The 17784-nt window shown below is 48.6% G+C and overlaps 1 protein-coding gene across 1 annotated transcript in view; it reads left to right on the top strand.

Annotated features, from left to right (window-relative positions):
• Positions 1-4117: 4117 nt before the first annotated feature.
• LOC110742777 (skin secretory protein xP2-like) overlaps positions 4118-17784 on the top strand; it is a 90375-nt gene continuing 76708 nt past the window's right edge. Inside the window, exon 1 of the mRNA XM_021935544.2 lies at positions 4118-4923. Within this exon, the coding sequence (XP_021791236.1) occupies positions 4273-4923 (651 nt within the window). The 5' untranslated portion in view covers positions 4118-4272. The remainder of the gene's footprint in view (positions 4924-17784) is intronic.

Here is a 17784-nt window from a genome sequence, read left to right as displayed (position 1 = left end):
AGACCATTTGTTGTAACCTAGCTATGTTTGTACTTAGCCTTTCAATAACCAGTGGGGAAGAAAATGTTGACTCTTAGTTGCAGCTAGGGTCATGTACTAGAAACATAACTTCTGCTCATTCTCCTGCCCTAAACCTTGATTCTGCCTTTGACCACTCCATTTTTCCCTTTAATGCCAATTTCATGTTCTCTTTAGATGTCAACAGTGCCCTCAGGAGACAAGATGTGAGAATACTTGGCCAGATGGCATTTGTCTGTATTTTAATCAAAATGCTCCATTCTCTTTGCCAGTGTGAAGCAGCGATGTACTGTGTAGGGCAGAGACAAGAAACAGTACAGAAGCCTGCGGCAGCTTTTTACATTTGCAAGGTCAAGAAAGGTACCCAGGCTGGGCGCAGCGGCTCATGCCTGTAGTCCCAGCACTTTGGGAGGCCGAGGTGGGTGGATCACGAGGTCAGGAGTTCGAGACCAGCCTGGCCAACATGGTGAAACCCCACCTCTACTAAAGATACAAAAAATTAGCCGGGCATGGTGGCACGTGCCTGTAATACAAGCTACTTGGGAGGCTGAGGCAGGAGAATCGCTTGAACACGGGAGGTGGAGGTTGTGGTGAGCTGAGATTGCCATTGCACTCCAGCCTGGGTGACAGGGTAAGACTCCGTCTCAAAATGAATAAAATAAAATAAAATAAAGGTACCCAAAGGCTGGATTGGCTTAAATCTGTCAACCTCAGTGGCAGCACCCAGCACCATGATTGTGGGAACAAAGCCTCCCACAGTCAGCTGTGAGCAGATTCTGAGAGCCAAAGTACTGACATGTTGAGGCAAGTGGGGTTCAGGGAGAAAGTGAATGAGAGAAAGGGCCCGAACAGTGGTTTCCTATGTATCTATCGCCTCCATGGGCAGTGAGTATTTCTCCTGCATTGTCTCATCCAGGTTTTTCTTTTTTTTTTTTTTTTTTTGAGACAGTCTCGATCTGTTCCCCAGATTGGAGTGCAGTGGCCGGATCTCGGCTTACTGCAACCGCTGCCTCCAGGGTTCAAGCAATTCTCGTACCTCAGCCTCCCAAGTAGCTGGGATTACAGGTGTGCACCATCAAGCCCGGCTAATTTTTGTATTTTTGTATTTTTTTTTTTTGAGACGGAGTCTCGCTCTGTCACCCAGGCTGGAGTGCAGTGGCCAGATCTCAGCTCACTGCAAGCTCCGCTTCCCGGGTTTACGCCATTCTCCGGCCTCAGCCTCCCGAGTAGCTGGGACTACAGGCGCCGCCACCTCGCCCGGCTAGTTTTTTGTATTTCTTAATAGAGACGGGGTTTCACCGTGTTAGCCAGGATGGTCTCGATCTCCTGACCTCGTGATCCGCCCGTCTCGGCCTCCCAAAGTGCTGGGATTACAGGCTTGAGCCACCGCGCCCGGCCCAATTTTTGTATTTTTAATAGAGAAGGGATTTCACCATGTTGGCCAGGCTTGTCTCTAACTCCTGGCCTCAAGTGATCCACCTGCCTCGGCCTCAAAAACTGCTGAGATTACAGGCATGAGCCACCGCACCTGGCCTCATCCAGGTTTTTCAACCACTTAATGAAATGCTATTATCCTGTTTCTTACTCACTTAGCTGAACCCGATCACCAACTTTGATGAGTTTGTACCACGTGCCATGCGTGACCTCTTTTTAACTGACTCCATAGCCTTACGGGTTAGGTGTTACTACTCTTATTTTAGAGATCAATAAAGTGAAGCTTAAGAAAGATTAAGTAACCTTCTCAGGGCTACAGAGCTGGTAGGTGGTGGAGCTCAGATTCAACCCAGCCGACCTACCACCAGGATTCTGCATCTCAAGTGCTTTTCAGACATCTTAGGCACAAGGCAATCAGATGGCTGCTGTGATGAGTCATCTGAAGCTCACCTTACAATAATGTCACCTCCTTAACAGAAGGACCCTAAGGCAGCAGCCCTCAGATGAGGCAGGGAAGAGAGATCCCATTACTCACCTCCAGGGAGGCCTCTAGTAACCTGCCACTCATGAGGACTCCCTACCCATCACACGCATGTCCAGTGGAAGTTGTTTATTTATTCAGTAAACATTATTAAATGCTACTATGTGCCAGGTACTCTTCTAAGCGCATTTTAAAAAAATTGTTGTTGTTTTATTTTTTTGGAGACGGAGTCTCATTCCGTTGCCCAGGCTGGAGTGCAGTGGTGCGATCTCGGCTCACTGCAACCACTGCCTTCCGGGTTCAAGCAATTCTCCTGCCTCAGCCTCCTGAGTAGCTGGGACTACAGGCACACGCCCCCATGCCTGGCAAATTTTTTGTATTTTTAGTAGAGATGGGGTTTCACCGTGTTGCCCAGGCTGGTCTCAAACTCCTGAGCTCAGGCAATCTGCCCATCTCAGCCTCCCAAACTGCTAGGATTACAGGAGTGAGCCACCACGCCTGGCCAGCACATTGTTAATATTAATGCATTCATCCTCACACCAACTGTCTGTGGTATGAGGCACTATTGTTTTCTCATTTAAATAGGGAAAATGAGGCACGGAGGTCTGAAGTAACTTGCCCTAGGTAACAGCTAGAAAGCAATTCGGCTTGAAATTAGGTAGCCTGACTCCAGGGTCTGTTCTTTTAAGGATGGCCAGATGGACTTCTAAACATCCTTAGGGAAAAACTCTCTACTCATTTTCAAATATATGTATTTCCCCTAGATGGTGGCCTGTAACAGGTCAAGAAATGGCTCTTTGTCCTGGGATGAAAAGCTTCGCAAGGGAATTATTCTCCATTCCAAGATGTTGGCTGAAATGAGGCTGGTTTTGGAAGGGGTGTCTTTGGAAAATCTCTCAAATTTGACTTAAAAACCTCCCTGTAATACTGATCATGGAACCTGGTGGACGCATCCCTTCAAGAGCTACCATGCTACCCATTCTTCTCAAACTGATGTTTTAGCAGCACTTCAAATCCTTAAAGCTCTTGCCTATAATTACAGCTCCTCTATAATTCATTGATTCCATGTTTTTCACTGCCCCAAATGTGCCAAACGCTGTGCTAGGGCTGGGATCCAGCAGGGAAGATAGATAAGATTCCAGCTTCCATGGAGGGCTGCAGTGCAACAGGCAACTTCAGCCCCGTGTAATACAGGCTGTGAGGGGAGTACAGGGGGTGGAAGCACTGGTAGTGGAAACGTGACATCTAACCTTGACAGGGTACAGGAGGCCTCCCGGGGTCTGTAAGAGCAGGTACTGCACAGCAGGAGTTCAGCAACGCCTACTGCATAGATGCCTTGGCGGCCAAGCTGGGATCTGAAGAAGGGTAGGAATTAGTGAAGTGAAGGGAGGGGCTGGGGGTGAACAAGTTCTGGGGAAAGAAAAGAGACCCAGAGTTGAGAGCGCAAAATGGGATTTTTCTGCTTAGAAGGATCATTCTACAAAGTGGAGAACAGATTTCAGGGGGCAAAGCCTGGGACAGAAGGACGATGGGAGTCCTTTACTGAGGCCCAGGTGAGAGAGGATGGGAGGAATGGGTTTGGAAGGTTAACAAAAATGGATGGGAGAGGGTTAAGGAGAAGGAGGAATCAGGGATGGCTTTCAATTTTCCAGTTTAAGTTTATGTTCCACAGCGTGGGCAATTCTTTTTGTTTTCAACAAGATCACCCTGGGCGCGCAGACCTTCCCAGCCCGTGGGGCGAACGTGTGTGTATGGAATCAAGGTCTAAGGAACATCCATCCCAGCCATTGTTGCAAACGGGGAAGTCTAGAGCTCTTCAGGACAGGAGGAAGCTCTGGCCTCGTGTAGGCAAAGGTTTCGCTCGAGGCTCTACCGCCAGCGTCTCCGTTTCCGCGTCCCCCACAACCTTGCGAAAGGTAAACGGTCGTTTCCGGATTTTACAGAGGAGCCCCCGAAGTCTGCGTGAACCCTGCCCCAGTCACTTACTCTGCCCAGTAGGTGAACATGAGGCCCAAGCCCCACGCTGTGATTCCAAGTTCGTTTGCTGGGCACGGTAAGTGAACCCTGGGAGTCCTGGACTCTGGTGAAGGCCACCATGCCCTACCTGGAGGTTGGTCAGGGTCTAACATCCTCTGGCATCCACTGGAAGGGACTGCGTTAGGATTTTTTTCTCTCGTAAAAAAGTTCCTGTCTCCCCCTAGAGCCGGGCACACGCCTCCCGAGCCAGACCACTTGTCCCAGGCACAACGTTTTTTGACTCTTCGCCTCCCCCGTTCCGATCCCCCTTCCTCTCCGCCTTAGGTGGCAGGAAAATCCTTTACCTCCGACCAATCCCACCGATGCCGAGCCGCGCGCGCGCGCCAACTCGAGCTCCGTCTGTGCACGCCATTGGCCACCTCCACCTATGCGGGGTGACGGGCAGCATCGCGGACCTATCGCCGAGGGAGGCGGAGGCCTCCAGCCCTCCCAAAGCTGCTTTGTTAGGGGCTCCCTGGTCGTCCCCCGGCCCGCCGCGCCTCCGCTGCCTGCGGGAGATCTCCCCGGTCCCCGCTGCCGGAGCCTCGCAGGAAGGCATCCCCGGAGCGCGCGCCGCCCGCGCCCCTCCAGCCGCGCGCTCCGAGCCGGGCCGCGGCGCGGATACCCGGTGTGCGCCCGTAGTCGGTCACCAGCCCAACTCCGAACGCCCCGCTCCTGCATCCGCCGCCTCGGATTGGCTGGCCGGAGGCGGAGCGATTGTCAGGCGGCCCAATCGGAGCTCGGTTTCCCACGGGCTCCCGCTGCCCGGCCCCCGAGGCCGCCGGCGGAGGCGCCCTGACAGCTCCCATTGGCAGACCGCGAGCGGGTTCGAGCCTGGCCGGCAGAGCAGCGCCGCCGCCGTCGGGCGCGCAGCTCTGCAGCTCCGCGAACGCCTTGGCGCCCGCAGCCCCAGGGGCCCGGCGGCCCCGCATCGTGCCCGGCCCCGTCGCGGAGATCCCGGACGACCGTCGCGGGTGAGTACCGCGGGCCTGGGGGGCGCGGGCGTCCGGCCGGAGCCGCCCCGGCGGACGGCGGCGAGGATGCCCAGAGCCTCGGTGCCCGTGCCGGGCACGTTCTGACCCCCATCTCCCGCACACTGGGGCTCCCGGCGGGTCCTAGCTCCCCCCGATCGGGCTTTCCACGTATTGTTTTCGTGTTCACACACTTGGGAGGTGGGGAGATCTGGGGAGGGGAGGCAGGAGGAGGCATCCCTCGCGCGAAGGAGGGAGACGAGACAGTGCAGCCCAGGTGTCCGGCGCCGGATGGAAATGACAGCGTCCGGACGTCGGCATTCGGTCCTCTCGGCAGCAGGAGGTCAGCGCTGACCTGCGGCGGCCGCGGCACTTTGTATTTTATCGGCTGATTTTTGTCAACTTCGGGGAGGGCGTGCGTGTGCGTCCCTGTGTCTATGTTTGCGTCTTGGTCCCTGACTTAGGCACCTCCGGGCCTGGCTTTTCGGCGACGCTTCTTGGGCGCTCACCTTGGCGATCCGTGCTGCGCTCGGGGCCGGGCTCACGGCGCGGAGAGCCCGGGGGCCGGCGCACGGAGCTGGGACCCGCGACGAACCCCCGGAGGGGGGCATTTAAAGCGGAATCCTGCGGGTGTGCAGACAATGCCTCATCCGGGCGGCCGGGTCCCGGGGGCCGTGCCCTGGGTCCCCGCGCCCGATCCCGTCCCCGCCTCGCCCTCTCACCAGCTCTGCCGCTGCGATGCTGCTGCGCCGCGCCCCTCGCCACCCGGCTGGCGACCCGCGTGGGGCCCGCTTTTGTTTACAGACCTCGCCATTGGGCGAGAGCAGCGTGCCGTGCGCCCCCAGCCCCAGCGGCTGCCGCCTGCCCCCTCCGAACCTGGAGAAGTTGGTGCGCGCTGTCAGGTGACGCCCCCTCCCCCCGGCCGCGGGGCGGGATGCTGCAGGGGAAAGATGCCGTCTCGGCGCCTTCGCGCCCAGCCCCCGCCGCGCACGGCGCCTCTAGGTCCCCTGCACCCGGGGGCGCCCGTGTCCCAGCCTTGGGCCCAGGCTGGCGGCCCTCGGGGCGCCGACTCGGCCACGCTCACCCGGTTCCAGTGGCATCTTCTGGTCTAGCCCCCGGGTCAGCCCAGGTTGACTCGGAGCCTGCCTTTTCCCGCGCGCTGGCAGGTCTTGAAGGACGCGCGCGAGCCCTTGGGGACACTGTGCAGTCTGTGCCCGCCTCGGTAACACCCGCGCGGCCCCGCGGGACAGCTGTGCCGCATCCCGAGCCAGAGCCGTCCGGATCGGGTTACCCATGCACGCTGACTTGGCGCATACTTTGAGTTGGAGCAGAGGTTGAGAGCCTGTGCGCTGAGGTCAAACAAACCCGGGTTCCAGTACCTGCCCGGTGTCACTCACAAGCTGGGTGATCCCGGCCGAACTACTCTATCTTCCTTCGTCTCAGTTTGCGCATCTGTAAAGTGGGGATAAGGAGTAGTCTCCAGGGGGGCGGGGCTTAAATGACCATACAGATTAACCTCATAGCACAGTGACAGCCACGTATGAAACACTGGAGTCCTGTTGATGTTATTGTGTGTTAGAGGAAATCTGTAATAGAGGATGACCCCTTGTCGCTTTCCTTTTCTGCGTTCTTCACTCCCCTAACCCCGATTTCTTTTTATTATAAAAGGCATGAAGGACTGCTGTTCTCAGCTCGAACAGGACTTGTTTTACTTGGCCTTAGGTTTAATTAGACTTATCTAATCGCTTACAGCCCTTTTAAAAATGTGTTTGAATTTCCATTAGGTTTTAGTTGTTTCTTCTTTCTTCTTCAAGACTCTGCTGGGACGCAGACCTGGGTTTGGAGAAGGAAAAACCCTTCCAGGTGGAAGGCAGTTGCCAGTGAACCAATGACTGCTGTGGAAAGTGATTGAGTCCAGGAAGGAGGGAGGTTTGAACAAAAAGATGTCTGGAGGCTGGGAGGGAGCACTTTCTAGGAGATGAAATTTAAGCTGTGCCTTGTAGCTGAAGAAGTTTGGTAAATTGCTGGTTTCCAGCATATGCTCTTTTGTATCTCAAGGTAAAAAGCCGGGCTGGGGAGGGTGGAAGCCTTTGCGTGGTAAACATCGACGTTGCTAAGTAATTATCTTTGAATAGGGGAGAAATAAAACTTAAGGAAGAGGCTGTTGACTAAGCAGGGAAGGTAGAAGAAGAGAATCAATTTCACTGAATATCTTCAAAATGTGAATGTGTTTTGACTTGTTTTTCCTCCACTAGCTCTGCACTGCTACTTTTCTTTAGGCAAAAAGAGAAATCAGTTTCGTGTGGAAATAAACAAAGCAAAATAATAACAGTCCAGAATCAGATAAATAGTTTAAAAAGATGATCTCAGGCTTAACGACAGACTAAAATTTTATTGGAAAAAAAAAAAACTTCCTGTTTTAACACCCTTTTGCTTGTTGGAATAAATTATTGGGTCCAAAAACACAGTCTTTGAATGTAGGCCCCAGGGGCCTTTGCCAGCCAAAACAAGCAAACAAACAAACATAAACTCGACTTGGAGGCTATCCAGTGGTTGGAGAAGCCCTCAGGATTGCGCTCTGTCTCTTCTGTTCCCCTGGGCCTGCCTCAGTTACCCTGAGTGCAATTTGACTCCCGTGAACCCCATATTCAGCTGTTGATGTGGAACGTGGCCAGTAGCATTATTGCTATATATCAATTAATAAATATGATAACCTATTTAAAGTTGAGCTCTCAGAAATGATTCCCATCCTTCTTGTACTTGTTCTGGGAATTCTCGCGCCCTTAGGGATGCTGAAGGCCTCTTTCCCCCCCACCCCCTCGCTGTTGTGTGGGGATCAAATCAGTTGGGGGCCTAGACTTAAAAGGGAGCACGTGGTTAGGGAATCTCATTAGCTGACAATTTAACTCTACTCTAATGCTCGTCCAAAGAGCCCGGACAAAGACTTCCTCTCCTTTCCCTTTGCAGTTCTCTCTCCTTGCTCCTCTCCCCTCCCCTCCCCCTCTAAACCAGAAAGGAAAAGCGTTGGGCCTGTCTCCTTCCCGCCAGATTCCTGCAGTTCTGGTGTGCCCACTGAACCCCAGGCATTCTGGAGCCCGAGCAGGAATTCCTTGGAAGAGTCTGCTGATGGCCTACTAGGTGCATGTGTTGACACTTCTGCGATTTCTGCAAGGATCGTATTGTCTAAAGGAGAAACATGTTTTGTGAGACAACCTGTCATAGATGTGCGGTAGAAGCCTCCGGTTTTTCCAAATGAGAAAGGCAGGTGAGAACACGAGAGTCCCATCAAAGCCTTGCCTAGAAATCAGGGCCGGGAGGGGGGCTTCTGCCTGTTTGTCAAGGGCAGAGGAGTGGGAGTGAGCAGCCAGGAAGAGAATTCCGTTCCTCTGGGCCAGGTACAGATTCCCATGAAGGTGCTGAACACCGCGGACTCAGGCTTGTGGTTAAGAAAGAACCTTGTTTTACGATCTCCAGTCATTTGGTCTTCCGTATCAAAAACACACTTTCACTGGGGATGTGTGTGTGTATATATTCTATACACACATGTATATTTCCATGTACATTTTCTTTCTAAATTAAGCAAATAGGTAGAAGGTATGTTTCTAAGGGTATCTCTCTGTTTTTTTATTTTTTCCTCAATTCAGGACCAGAAAAATCAGATTAGCAGGGCTCTAGTAAACGTTTCTGTTTTTCCCAATTCTAAACTTCAGGGCTTTTCATCTCTAAATACTCCATTTTATATATGCTATAACTCCTGTGTTAAAAAAAAACAAAAAAACAAATTCTCTCTCATCATCATTGTCGGCCAAATCACTTATTAAAAAAACAAGAAAAGAGACATTCAGAAATAAAGCAGTACTCAGCAGAGAACATAGTGTTTTTAAAAATAAAACAATGCTCTAGTGTAAAAGGGTACACGATATTAATAGTTAGGTGGAGTTTTTCCCTTCCATTCCCTTCCCAACCTCTGGCACCGTCCTCCACACCCTCCAGCATAAGACCTTCCCTGTTCCTGTGGTCTCCAGGGACCTCATTAAGAAATTCATACGGGCCTAGACTGTGGGCATGGGAAGCTGCAGAGATTCCTCCAGTGCTGGTGTGAGATTCTTCTAGAAGACCTTGAAGCTCTTTCACTAGGTGAAGAGGTTCTCCCCCTGGGCTGAGGCAGAGCTGGGAGACTTTGCATCCTACCGCAGAGCCCTGGAGTGGGGTCTCAGCTCACTGAAACGATTGCAGAGATGGAGGGGGTGGGGGTACCACGCAGGCAATGATCTGAGAGCTGATCAATTGTCTGCTTTCAGAGGATGTTAAACAAAGAGTGATGATTCATCGAAGAACTCTGTGGGAGGAAGTTTCTTTCAGCTGAGCACAATCTCAGTTTCAGAATGGGCCCAGGGCCCTTTGAGGCTTAGTCCTGTCACCAAGTATTTCTTTCTATAAAGGAAGACTTGGGTGTAGTTGGAGCGGGGGCATCCTAGCCTTTTAGAACCTAGCAAAACCGAAGTATAATATGGATATTTCCTGTTTGGGACCACTTTGAATACATGAAAGAAAGATGAAAGAGAGGGGGAAGTGTCTTTGGTTTTAAAAAAATAACACCTGTATTATTTATTCCAGCTTCTGCCCCACTAGAGTATGATTTTATTAAAGAGCAAAGGATTCTTTTTTTTTTTTCTTCTTTTTTTGAGATGGAGTCTTGCTCAGTCGTCCAGGCTGGAGTGCGGTGGCACGATCTGGGCTCACTGAAAGCTCTGCCTCCCGGGTTCACACCATTCTCCTGCCACAGCCTCCCGAGTAGCTGGGACTACAAGCGCCCGCCACCATGCCCGGCTAATTTTTTGTATTTTTAGTAGAGATGGGGTTTCACCGTGTTAGCCAGGATGGTCTTGATCTCCTGACCTCGTGATCCGCCGGTCTCGGCCTCCCAAAGTGCTGGGATTACAGGTGTGAGCCACCGCGCCCGGCCAAGAGCAAAGGATTCTAATGCAGTTGTGCTGGGAAAAAGGTCTAATTGGGAGGCAACGGGGCTGAGGGTCCAAGCTTGGAATGGGTGGAGAAGCTGATTGGAGATTGGGCTATGAGGATTCAGTTGCTTTTCCTTAAAAGACCCAAAACATGCTTCTCTGTGACCATGAGCAAGACAGGATATCCTGCCAAAAAATCCTGCCTTTACAAAGCCTGTTTCCCAAGAAGCGCTCTCCTGCCTCCCTTCCACTGTCCCTCCCACCTTGCCTGAGAGCTGCCAACCTTGTAAATGCAGACCAATCCATCCATCCTAGTTCCTGCTCTTGGTTTCCTCTGCCCACTCTGCAGGGGGAATAATGAGCCCCAGAAAGCCACCACATCATCTGAGGGCAGTGGGAGGTCAGAATGAAGAGTGGGTCTTGGAATCCTCTCTGCTGGGGGAAGTGGGGATGTCAGGACCATGGAAATGGGGTGAACCGGATTTGCTACCCATTGCTTGCTCGGGAGGGAAGGTGGGATCGTGGCAATAGTGACATCTGCTTGTTGAGTCTGAGGGGCCTTGGGGTAGGGGTGAGGGTCTGCTCTGCGAACCCTCTCCTCCCAGCCTTGTTGGAGGCCTCCAGTGTCTGTTGGGAAAGATTTTGCAGCCCATAGCCTCATCTTCCAGGGCTTCTTCAGATCCTGGGGACAAGATCTCTATCAACCCAAACCTCTTTTGGCCATCACCTGGGCTGGGTGGCCGCGTTCCAAGCAAATGATAATTTCTTGCAGGAAAGTCCAGGAGGGTCTCCTGAGCTCGTTCCCACTCACTCTTTGGGCAGTGTTTTCAGAGGCTCCGAACCACGGGGCGTATTCTTGCCATGATCTTATGTGGGTTTTGTTTTATTTGAAACTTAACATCAGCCTCACCCAACCAACTGGAGTAAAGTGTAAGTTCTTTTCTTCTTGCAGAATGTGCATCTCTATCTCCTCACGGGACATAGGATATCTTTGGAGAGTGATAATTTGGAGGGCAAGTTCTTTAGCATAATGTAGGCTCCCTGGGTTCTGATAACCACAGGGGTGCATTTCCATACTGCTAAGGCGCCAAGCTCCCTGCGGTACCCCAGGACACTCCTCCTTTTTACCTGTTGCCTGGTGTCATTATTAATTCTACCACCTGACATGCTCAAAAATGACCCACTTTGGTCTCTCAGAATCCTGTGTCCCAAGTGTCCCAGCTGTAACTCTGAGTATGTTTTAAATAACTCTATCTAGTACTGTTCTGATGGCAAATTCTGCTTTGTACTGGTGATTAGCAGCATCTGCCTTTTGGTTTCAAAGTGTGTTCTAACTGGGGTCGGCTGTGCTGGTTGGTGGAGAGATGAAGGGGGTGCCATGTGCACTTCCTTTCACCTAAAATTTTCTTTGGATCCCAAAGTTATTAAGGCATTGGAATGCTCATTTTTGCCATGGCAGAGTTTTGACCTTTTTATGGTGATTCTTACTGTCTACCCTACATGTGGTATGGTAGGGACTTTCTACAGGTTTCTTGTTCTTATTTTTTTGGAGATGGAGTCTTACTCTCGTCACCCAGGCTGGAGTGCAATGGCACAGTCTCGGCTCACTGCAACCTCCGTCTCCCAGGTTCAAGCAATTCTTGTGCCTCAGCCTCCCTAGTAGCTGTACAGGCGCCCGCCACCACGCCTGGCTGATTTCTGTATTTTTAGGAGAGGCAGGGTTTCACCGTGTTGGCCAGGCTGGTCTCAAACTCCTGACCTCAGGTGATTGCCTGCCTCGGCCTCCCAAAGTGCTGGGATTACAAGTGTGAGCCACCGCGCCTGGTGGAGGTTTCTCGTTCTCTTAAGGATCCAACCTTTATCTCTTAGCTCCTTTTGTAGTAGGGACTCAGCTTTTGTCTATCAAACTTGAGTTGGTTTTGCTTAAATCACACTTAATTCACAGTTTTACTCAGTAATAATGATCTAGTTTAATATTTTTTCTGACATAAATTGTATTCTTATTTCATGCAGATACTTTGACTCAAGTAATGCAGAGGTGAATTTGATTCTGAAAACAGTGTGCAGGCTGGGCGCCGTCTCTACTAAAAATAAAAAATTTTTAGTTTTTATTTGGGTGTGGTGGTGCACGCCTGTAATCCCAGCTACTCAGGAGGGCTAAGGCAGGAGAATTGCTTGAACCTGGGAGGCAGAGGTTGCAGTGAGCCGAGATCATGCCACTGTACTCCAGCCGGGGTGACAGAGTGAGCCTCTGTCTCAAAAAAAAAAAAAAAAAAAAAAAAGACAGAGTAATAATTCCATATAGAATTAAGAGACTCAGAACAGATGCACTTCTATTGAAAGGTATTGTAACAGCCTTCTGCTCTGGTCCTGTTTTATTCCCATCCAGCCTGATATTCTCCAGAAACAATTACATTTGTAGATTTTTGTTTTTAGTGCTTCTAATGATTATATCTCTAAATAATATGAATATATGATTTAATTCTCAGCTTCCCGTTATGATGAGTGACAATTGCATGTCACCTACCTCCTTCCTTCTCCACATTTTTGATAATTATATTTATGGTTCTTTTTTTCTTTTCTTTGAGGTAGGGTCTCGCTCTACTGCCTAGACTGGAGTTCAGTGGTGCAATCACGGCTCACTCCAGCCTCAAGCACCCAGGCTCAAGCCATCCTCCCTCCTCAGCCTTTGGAGTAGCTGGGACTACAGATGCATCCCACTATGGCCGGCTAATTTTTTAATTTTTTGCTATAGAGATAGGGGTTCTGCTATAGCACTCAGGCTGGTCGTGAACTCCTGGACTCAAGCGATCCTCTTGCCTCAGCCTCCCAAAGTTCTGGATTACAGGTTACAGGTGTGAGCTATGGCGTTTGTTTTTTTATGGTTCTTTTTCTTTTATTCTTGTTTTTTTTTTTTTTTTTTTGAGGTGGAGTCTCACTCTGTTGCCCAGGCTGGAGTACAGTGGCGCGATCTTGGCTCACTGCAAGATCACCTCGGCCTCCCAGGTTCAAGCAATTCTTCTGCCTCAGCCTCCTGAGTAGCTGGGATTACAGGCGCCTGCCACCATTTACATTAGCCATATTTACAGGCTAGAAATTAGCCTGGGTAATTTTTTTTTGTATTTTTAGTAGAGATGGGTTTCACCATGTTGGCCAGGCTGGTTTTGAACTCCTGACTTCATGATCCACCCTCCTCCAGGCCTCCCAAAGTGCTGGGATTACAGGCATGAGCCACCGCGCCTGGCATTATGGTTCTTAAATTGATTATTCTTCAGTCTTTGTATTACTGACATAGACCTTTAATTTAGTTCCATCAGCCAGTGACGGTAACTTTGCCCTTGTGAAATTAGAAATGAATGTCGTGATCTTCTCTTTTTCTCCTTAACTTTCTTCCTGGCTCTACCCCCAGCTCCGTCAGCAGTCAGGAGTGGTAATGTGTTGGTACATTGTATTTCTGTAATCATGATTAAATCTTCTAGGTTTTCTCTATAGATTGTTTTTATTTTTACAACAGTGTTATTAAGCTACACTTCCACCTGTTTTTAAAGTAGACATTTCAGTGGTTTTTGATATATTTACAGAGTTGTACAACCATCACCACAGTCGATTTTAGGACGCTTTCTTCACCCCAAAAGAAACCCTGTACCCATTGACAGTCACTTCTTTTCTCTACTGTTCCTCCCAGCACTTTGCTACCACTGATCTACTTTCTGTTGCTGTGGATTTGCTTAGTCTGGACATTACCGAGAAATAGAATCCTATAATATGTGGTCTTTTGTGACTGACTTCTTTCATTTAGTGTCATGTTTTCAAGGTTCATCTATAGTGTAACATGTATCAGTACTTCGCTCCTTTTTCTGGTTGACTAATATTCCATTGTATAAGTACACTACATTTTGTTTAGTCGTGTATCAGTTGATGGACATTGGGTTATTTCCACCTTTTGGCCATTGTGCATAGTTACTGTTGTGAATGAATATGGCACAAGTATTTGTTTGAATATCTTTTTTTTTTTAACTTTTTTTTTTTTTTTTTTGAGACAGAGTCTTGCTCTGTTGCCCAGGCTGGAGTGCAGTGGCCGGATCTCAGCTCACTGCAAGCTCCGCCTCCCGGGTTTACGCCATTCTCCTGCCTCAGCCTCCCGAGTAGCTGGGACTACAGGCGCCTGCCACCTCGCCCGGCTAGTTTTTTTTAATTTTTATTTTTTAGTAGAGACGGGGTTTCACCGTGTTAGCCAGGATGGTCTTGATCTCCTGACCTCGTGATCCGCTCGTCTAGGCCTCCCAAAGTGCTGGGATTACATTGAGCCACCGCGCCCGGCCAAGTTTTGTGTTTTTAGTAGAGACAGGGTTTCACCATGTTGGCCAGGCTGGTCTTGAACTCGTGACCTCAGGTGATCTACCCACCTTGGCCTCCCAAAATGCTGGGATTACAGGCATGAGCCACCACACCCGGCCTTTTAAAAAAATATTATTTTGGATGTAAACCTAAGAACGGAGTTGCTACGTCATACGTAATTCTATGTTTAACTCATTGAGGAACTACGAGATTATTACCCAAAGTGGGTGCACCATTTTACATCCCACCAGCAGTGTATAAGGAGTCCAATTTTCCTACATCTTTGCCAACACTTGTTATTGTTTGTCTTTTTGATTATAGCCATCCTATTGGATAATCTCCTCATGGTGGTTTTGATTTGCCTTTCTCCAATAAATAATGTCATTGAACAAAACATCGTTTCATGTGCTTGTAGGCTAATCGTATATTTTCTTTGAAGAAATGTATCTTCAGAGATGTTGCTCATTTTTATTTTTTTTGTTTTTTATTAGTAAGTTATAAGAATTCTTTATTCTAGTTATAAGTCCCTTATCAAATATATGATTTGCAAACATTTTCTCCATTCTGTGGGTTGTCATTTAATTTTTTTTTTTTTTTTTTTTTTGAGACAGAGTCTCACTCTGTCACCCAGGCTGGAGTGCAGTGGCTGGATCTCAGCTCACTGCAAGCTCCGCCTCCCGGGTTCACGCCATTCTCCTGCCTCAGCCTCCCGAGTAGCTGGGACTACAGGCGCCCACCACCACGCCCGGCTAGTTTTTTGTATTTTTTTAGTAGAGACAGGGTTTCACCGTGTTAGCCAGGATGGTCTCGATCTCCTGACCTCGTGATCCACCCATCTCGGCCTCCCAAAGTGCTGGGATCACAGGCTTGAGCCACCGCGCCCGGCCGTCATTTAATTTTCTTGATGATACCCTATGCATATTTATTTTTAAAAGCTGAAAACCAATAAAAATGTTTACTTAGTCATGATTCTGCCAATACTTTTCACTATGTATGTAGGTGGTATGCTAATTTACATTTCCTTTTCTACACTTCTGGCATGACTAATTAAGTTATAGATCAAGAAAAGGAACACAGGAAACATTTTGTTTTAAAACACCAATTTCACACTTAAAAAAAGCAAAACTTGGCCGGGCGCGGTGGCTCAAGCCTGTAATCCCAGCACTTTGGGAGGCCGAGACGGGCGGATCACGAGGTCAGGAGATCGAGACCATCCTGGCTGACATGGTGAAACCCTGTCTCTACTAAAAAATACAAAAAGTAGCTGGGTGAGGTGGCGGGTGCCTGTAGTCCCAGCTACTCGGGAGGCTGAGGCAGGAGAATGGCGTGAACCCGGGAGGCGGAGCTTGCAGTGAGCAGAGATCCGGCCACTGCACTCCAGCCTGGGCGACAAAGCGAGACTCCGTCTAAAAAAAAAAAAAAAGCAAAACTTTATTTACTTAAAAAACTCTGAATCATTCAGTTATTTTATTTATCAGAGCTTCTTGAAGGAAATATTTGCAATGAGATTTGGAAGTGAACTACCTTTGGTATCAGCTTTTGGGTGTTAAACTTTTGCTGGGTGGTAGTTTTTGTTGTGTCTTATTAATACAGAGGTTCTCAACTGAGATCGTGCCATTGCACTCTAGCCTGAGTGACAGAGCAAGGCTCTTGTCTCAAAACAAAACAAAACAAAAGGATGAGGTTGAGAAACCCTACATTTAAAAGACAAGTGGCCTGGCGCGGTGGCTCGCGCCTGTAGTCCCAACACTTTTAGAGGTTGAGGTGGGCGGATCATTTGAGGTCAGGAGTTTGAGACCAGCCTGGCCAACATGGCGAAACCCGTCGCTACTGAAAATACAAAAATTGGCTGGGTGTGGTGGCACACGCCTACAATCCCAGCTGTTGAGGAGGCTGAGGCGCATGAGAATCACTTGAACCCAGGAGGCAGAGGTTGCAGTGAGCTGAGATCTCGCCACTGTACTCCAGCCTGGGTGACACAGCAGTACTCTGCCTCAGAAAAAAAAAAAAAAAAAAAGACACAAATAACAAATACTATTCAAGATCGCATGTTTAAATTTCTTAGGAAAGAATCTTGTACTTTCTAGATATTTGGAACTGAGCTATCTTGAGGCATCAACTTTTGGTTATTATTTTAGCTGGAATTAAATTAAGAAAGTATATCTTTTATACAATAGAAAGTTCTTAAAAGCTAGATAATGGTTTCAGGTGTTTTGGGCTTTTCTGTGCTTGAGCAAGTCTTTCAATTAATGTCTTCTGGATATTGCTAATAACTGTGTCATGCAAAGCTCATCCTTAACCCTCAAATCTGTTATGGTGAATGTATTGCTGAGTGATTATTACAAAATCACTCCTCTTAAGCTGTTTTATCGAGCATTGAAAATATTTTCAGAAAATGTTCCGAGTGTGTTGCATGGTCTACCACGACATTTCAGAAAAGATGTATGAATGTTCAAATAATTATTTCATCTTGAAATCTCTATGATTAGAAGTTACAATTTCAGTCCCACAGTTATATCAATTGAACTTTACCATTTCATTGTAATTATAAAAATGAAAACCTTGTAACTGTGGTCCTTAGTTAACTAAACAGTTTAACAATAGAATTCGTTACAGTAGATTTTTTTTTTTTTTTTTTTTTTGAGACGGAGTCTCACTGTGTCTCCCAGGCTGGAGTGCAGTGGCGCGATCTCGGCTCACTGCAAGCTCCGCCCTCCGGGTTCACGCCATTCTCTCTCCTCAGCCTCCCAAGTAGCTGGGACTACAGGCGCCCGCTACCACGCCCGGCTAGTTTTTTGTATTTTTAGTAGAGACGGGGTTTCACCATGTTAGTCAGGATAGTCTCGATTGAAAATACTCACCCTGTAGTTTTTTCCCCCTCCTGACGGACAGCTAATTGCTTTAATTTTGAGGGTTGGATCTGTCTGCAACCTTGGCCCTGTGAAACCTCACCAATTGTATCAAACAATTGGAATTATCTTAAAGGTTTGTGGGAGTCTGTTGCGACAATTTCAGTGCACTTCAAGTAGGAATACCCGAATGACTGTCTCTTTCTTGGAAGATGGGGTCAAAACCAGATATACTTCGTTTATAAAAAGTTGCTGGTTAGCATGAGGAACCTGGAGTCTTCATGCCAAAGACTTTAGAGATCCCAGTTAACTGCCCATTCTTTAAAACAGGACTAGTTAATGTAGTTTATTAGAGTGGGAAGGGCTAAAATTGTTCCTTTTGGACAGACTCTGAATTTTAATTGTGGTAATCCATGTCTTCTCAGCCTGTGATACAGCAGTTCTGAATGTCATCCAAGTCAGGAAAAGTGACTTTATGAGTCTCCTAGCAACTAGCAACTACTACGCTGGAGTGCCTGGACCTTATCTTTATTACAACATAGGAGCCAGCCCCACTATTTTGGGGCACAGTCCCGCAGCCGAGACAGCTGAGACAAGTGAGAGGGCTTTGGGGAAACTGGTTTCAAGGGAATAAGACATGGTCTTGGTTGCTGCATTACGGTTGCTAGAGAACTTTAATTTGGGAAAAACTTGAAAACTCTCAAGGTTTTTCA

The sequence above is a fragment of the Papio anubis genome, chromosome 4 (assembly GCF_008728515.1).
Source record: "Papio anubis isolate 15944 chromosome 4, Panubis1.0, whole genome shotgun sequence".
NCBI classification, from domain to species: Eukaryota; Metazoa; Chordata; class Mammalia; order Primates; family Cercopithecidae; genus Papio; species Papio anubis.
Note: the sequence above shows the minus strand (reverse complement) of the source record. Positions and strands in the feature narration are given on the sequence as shown.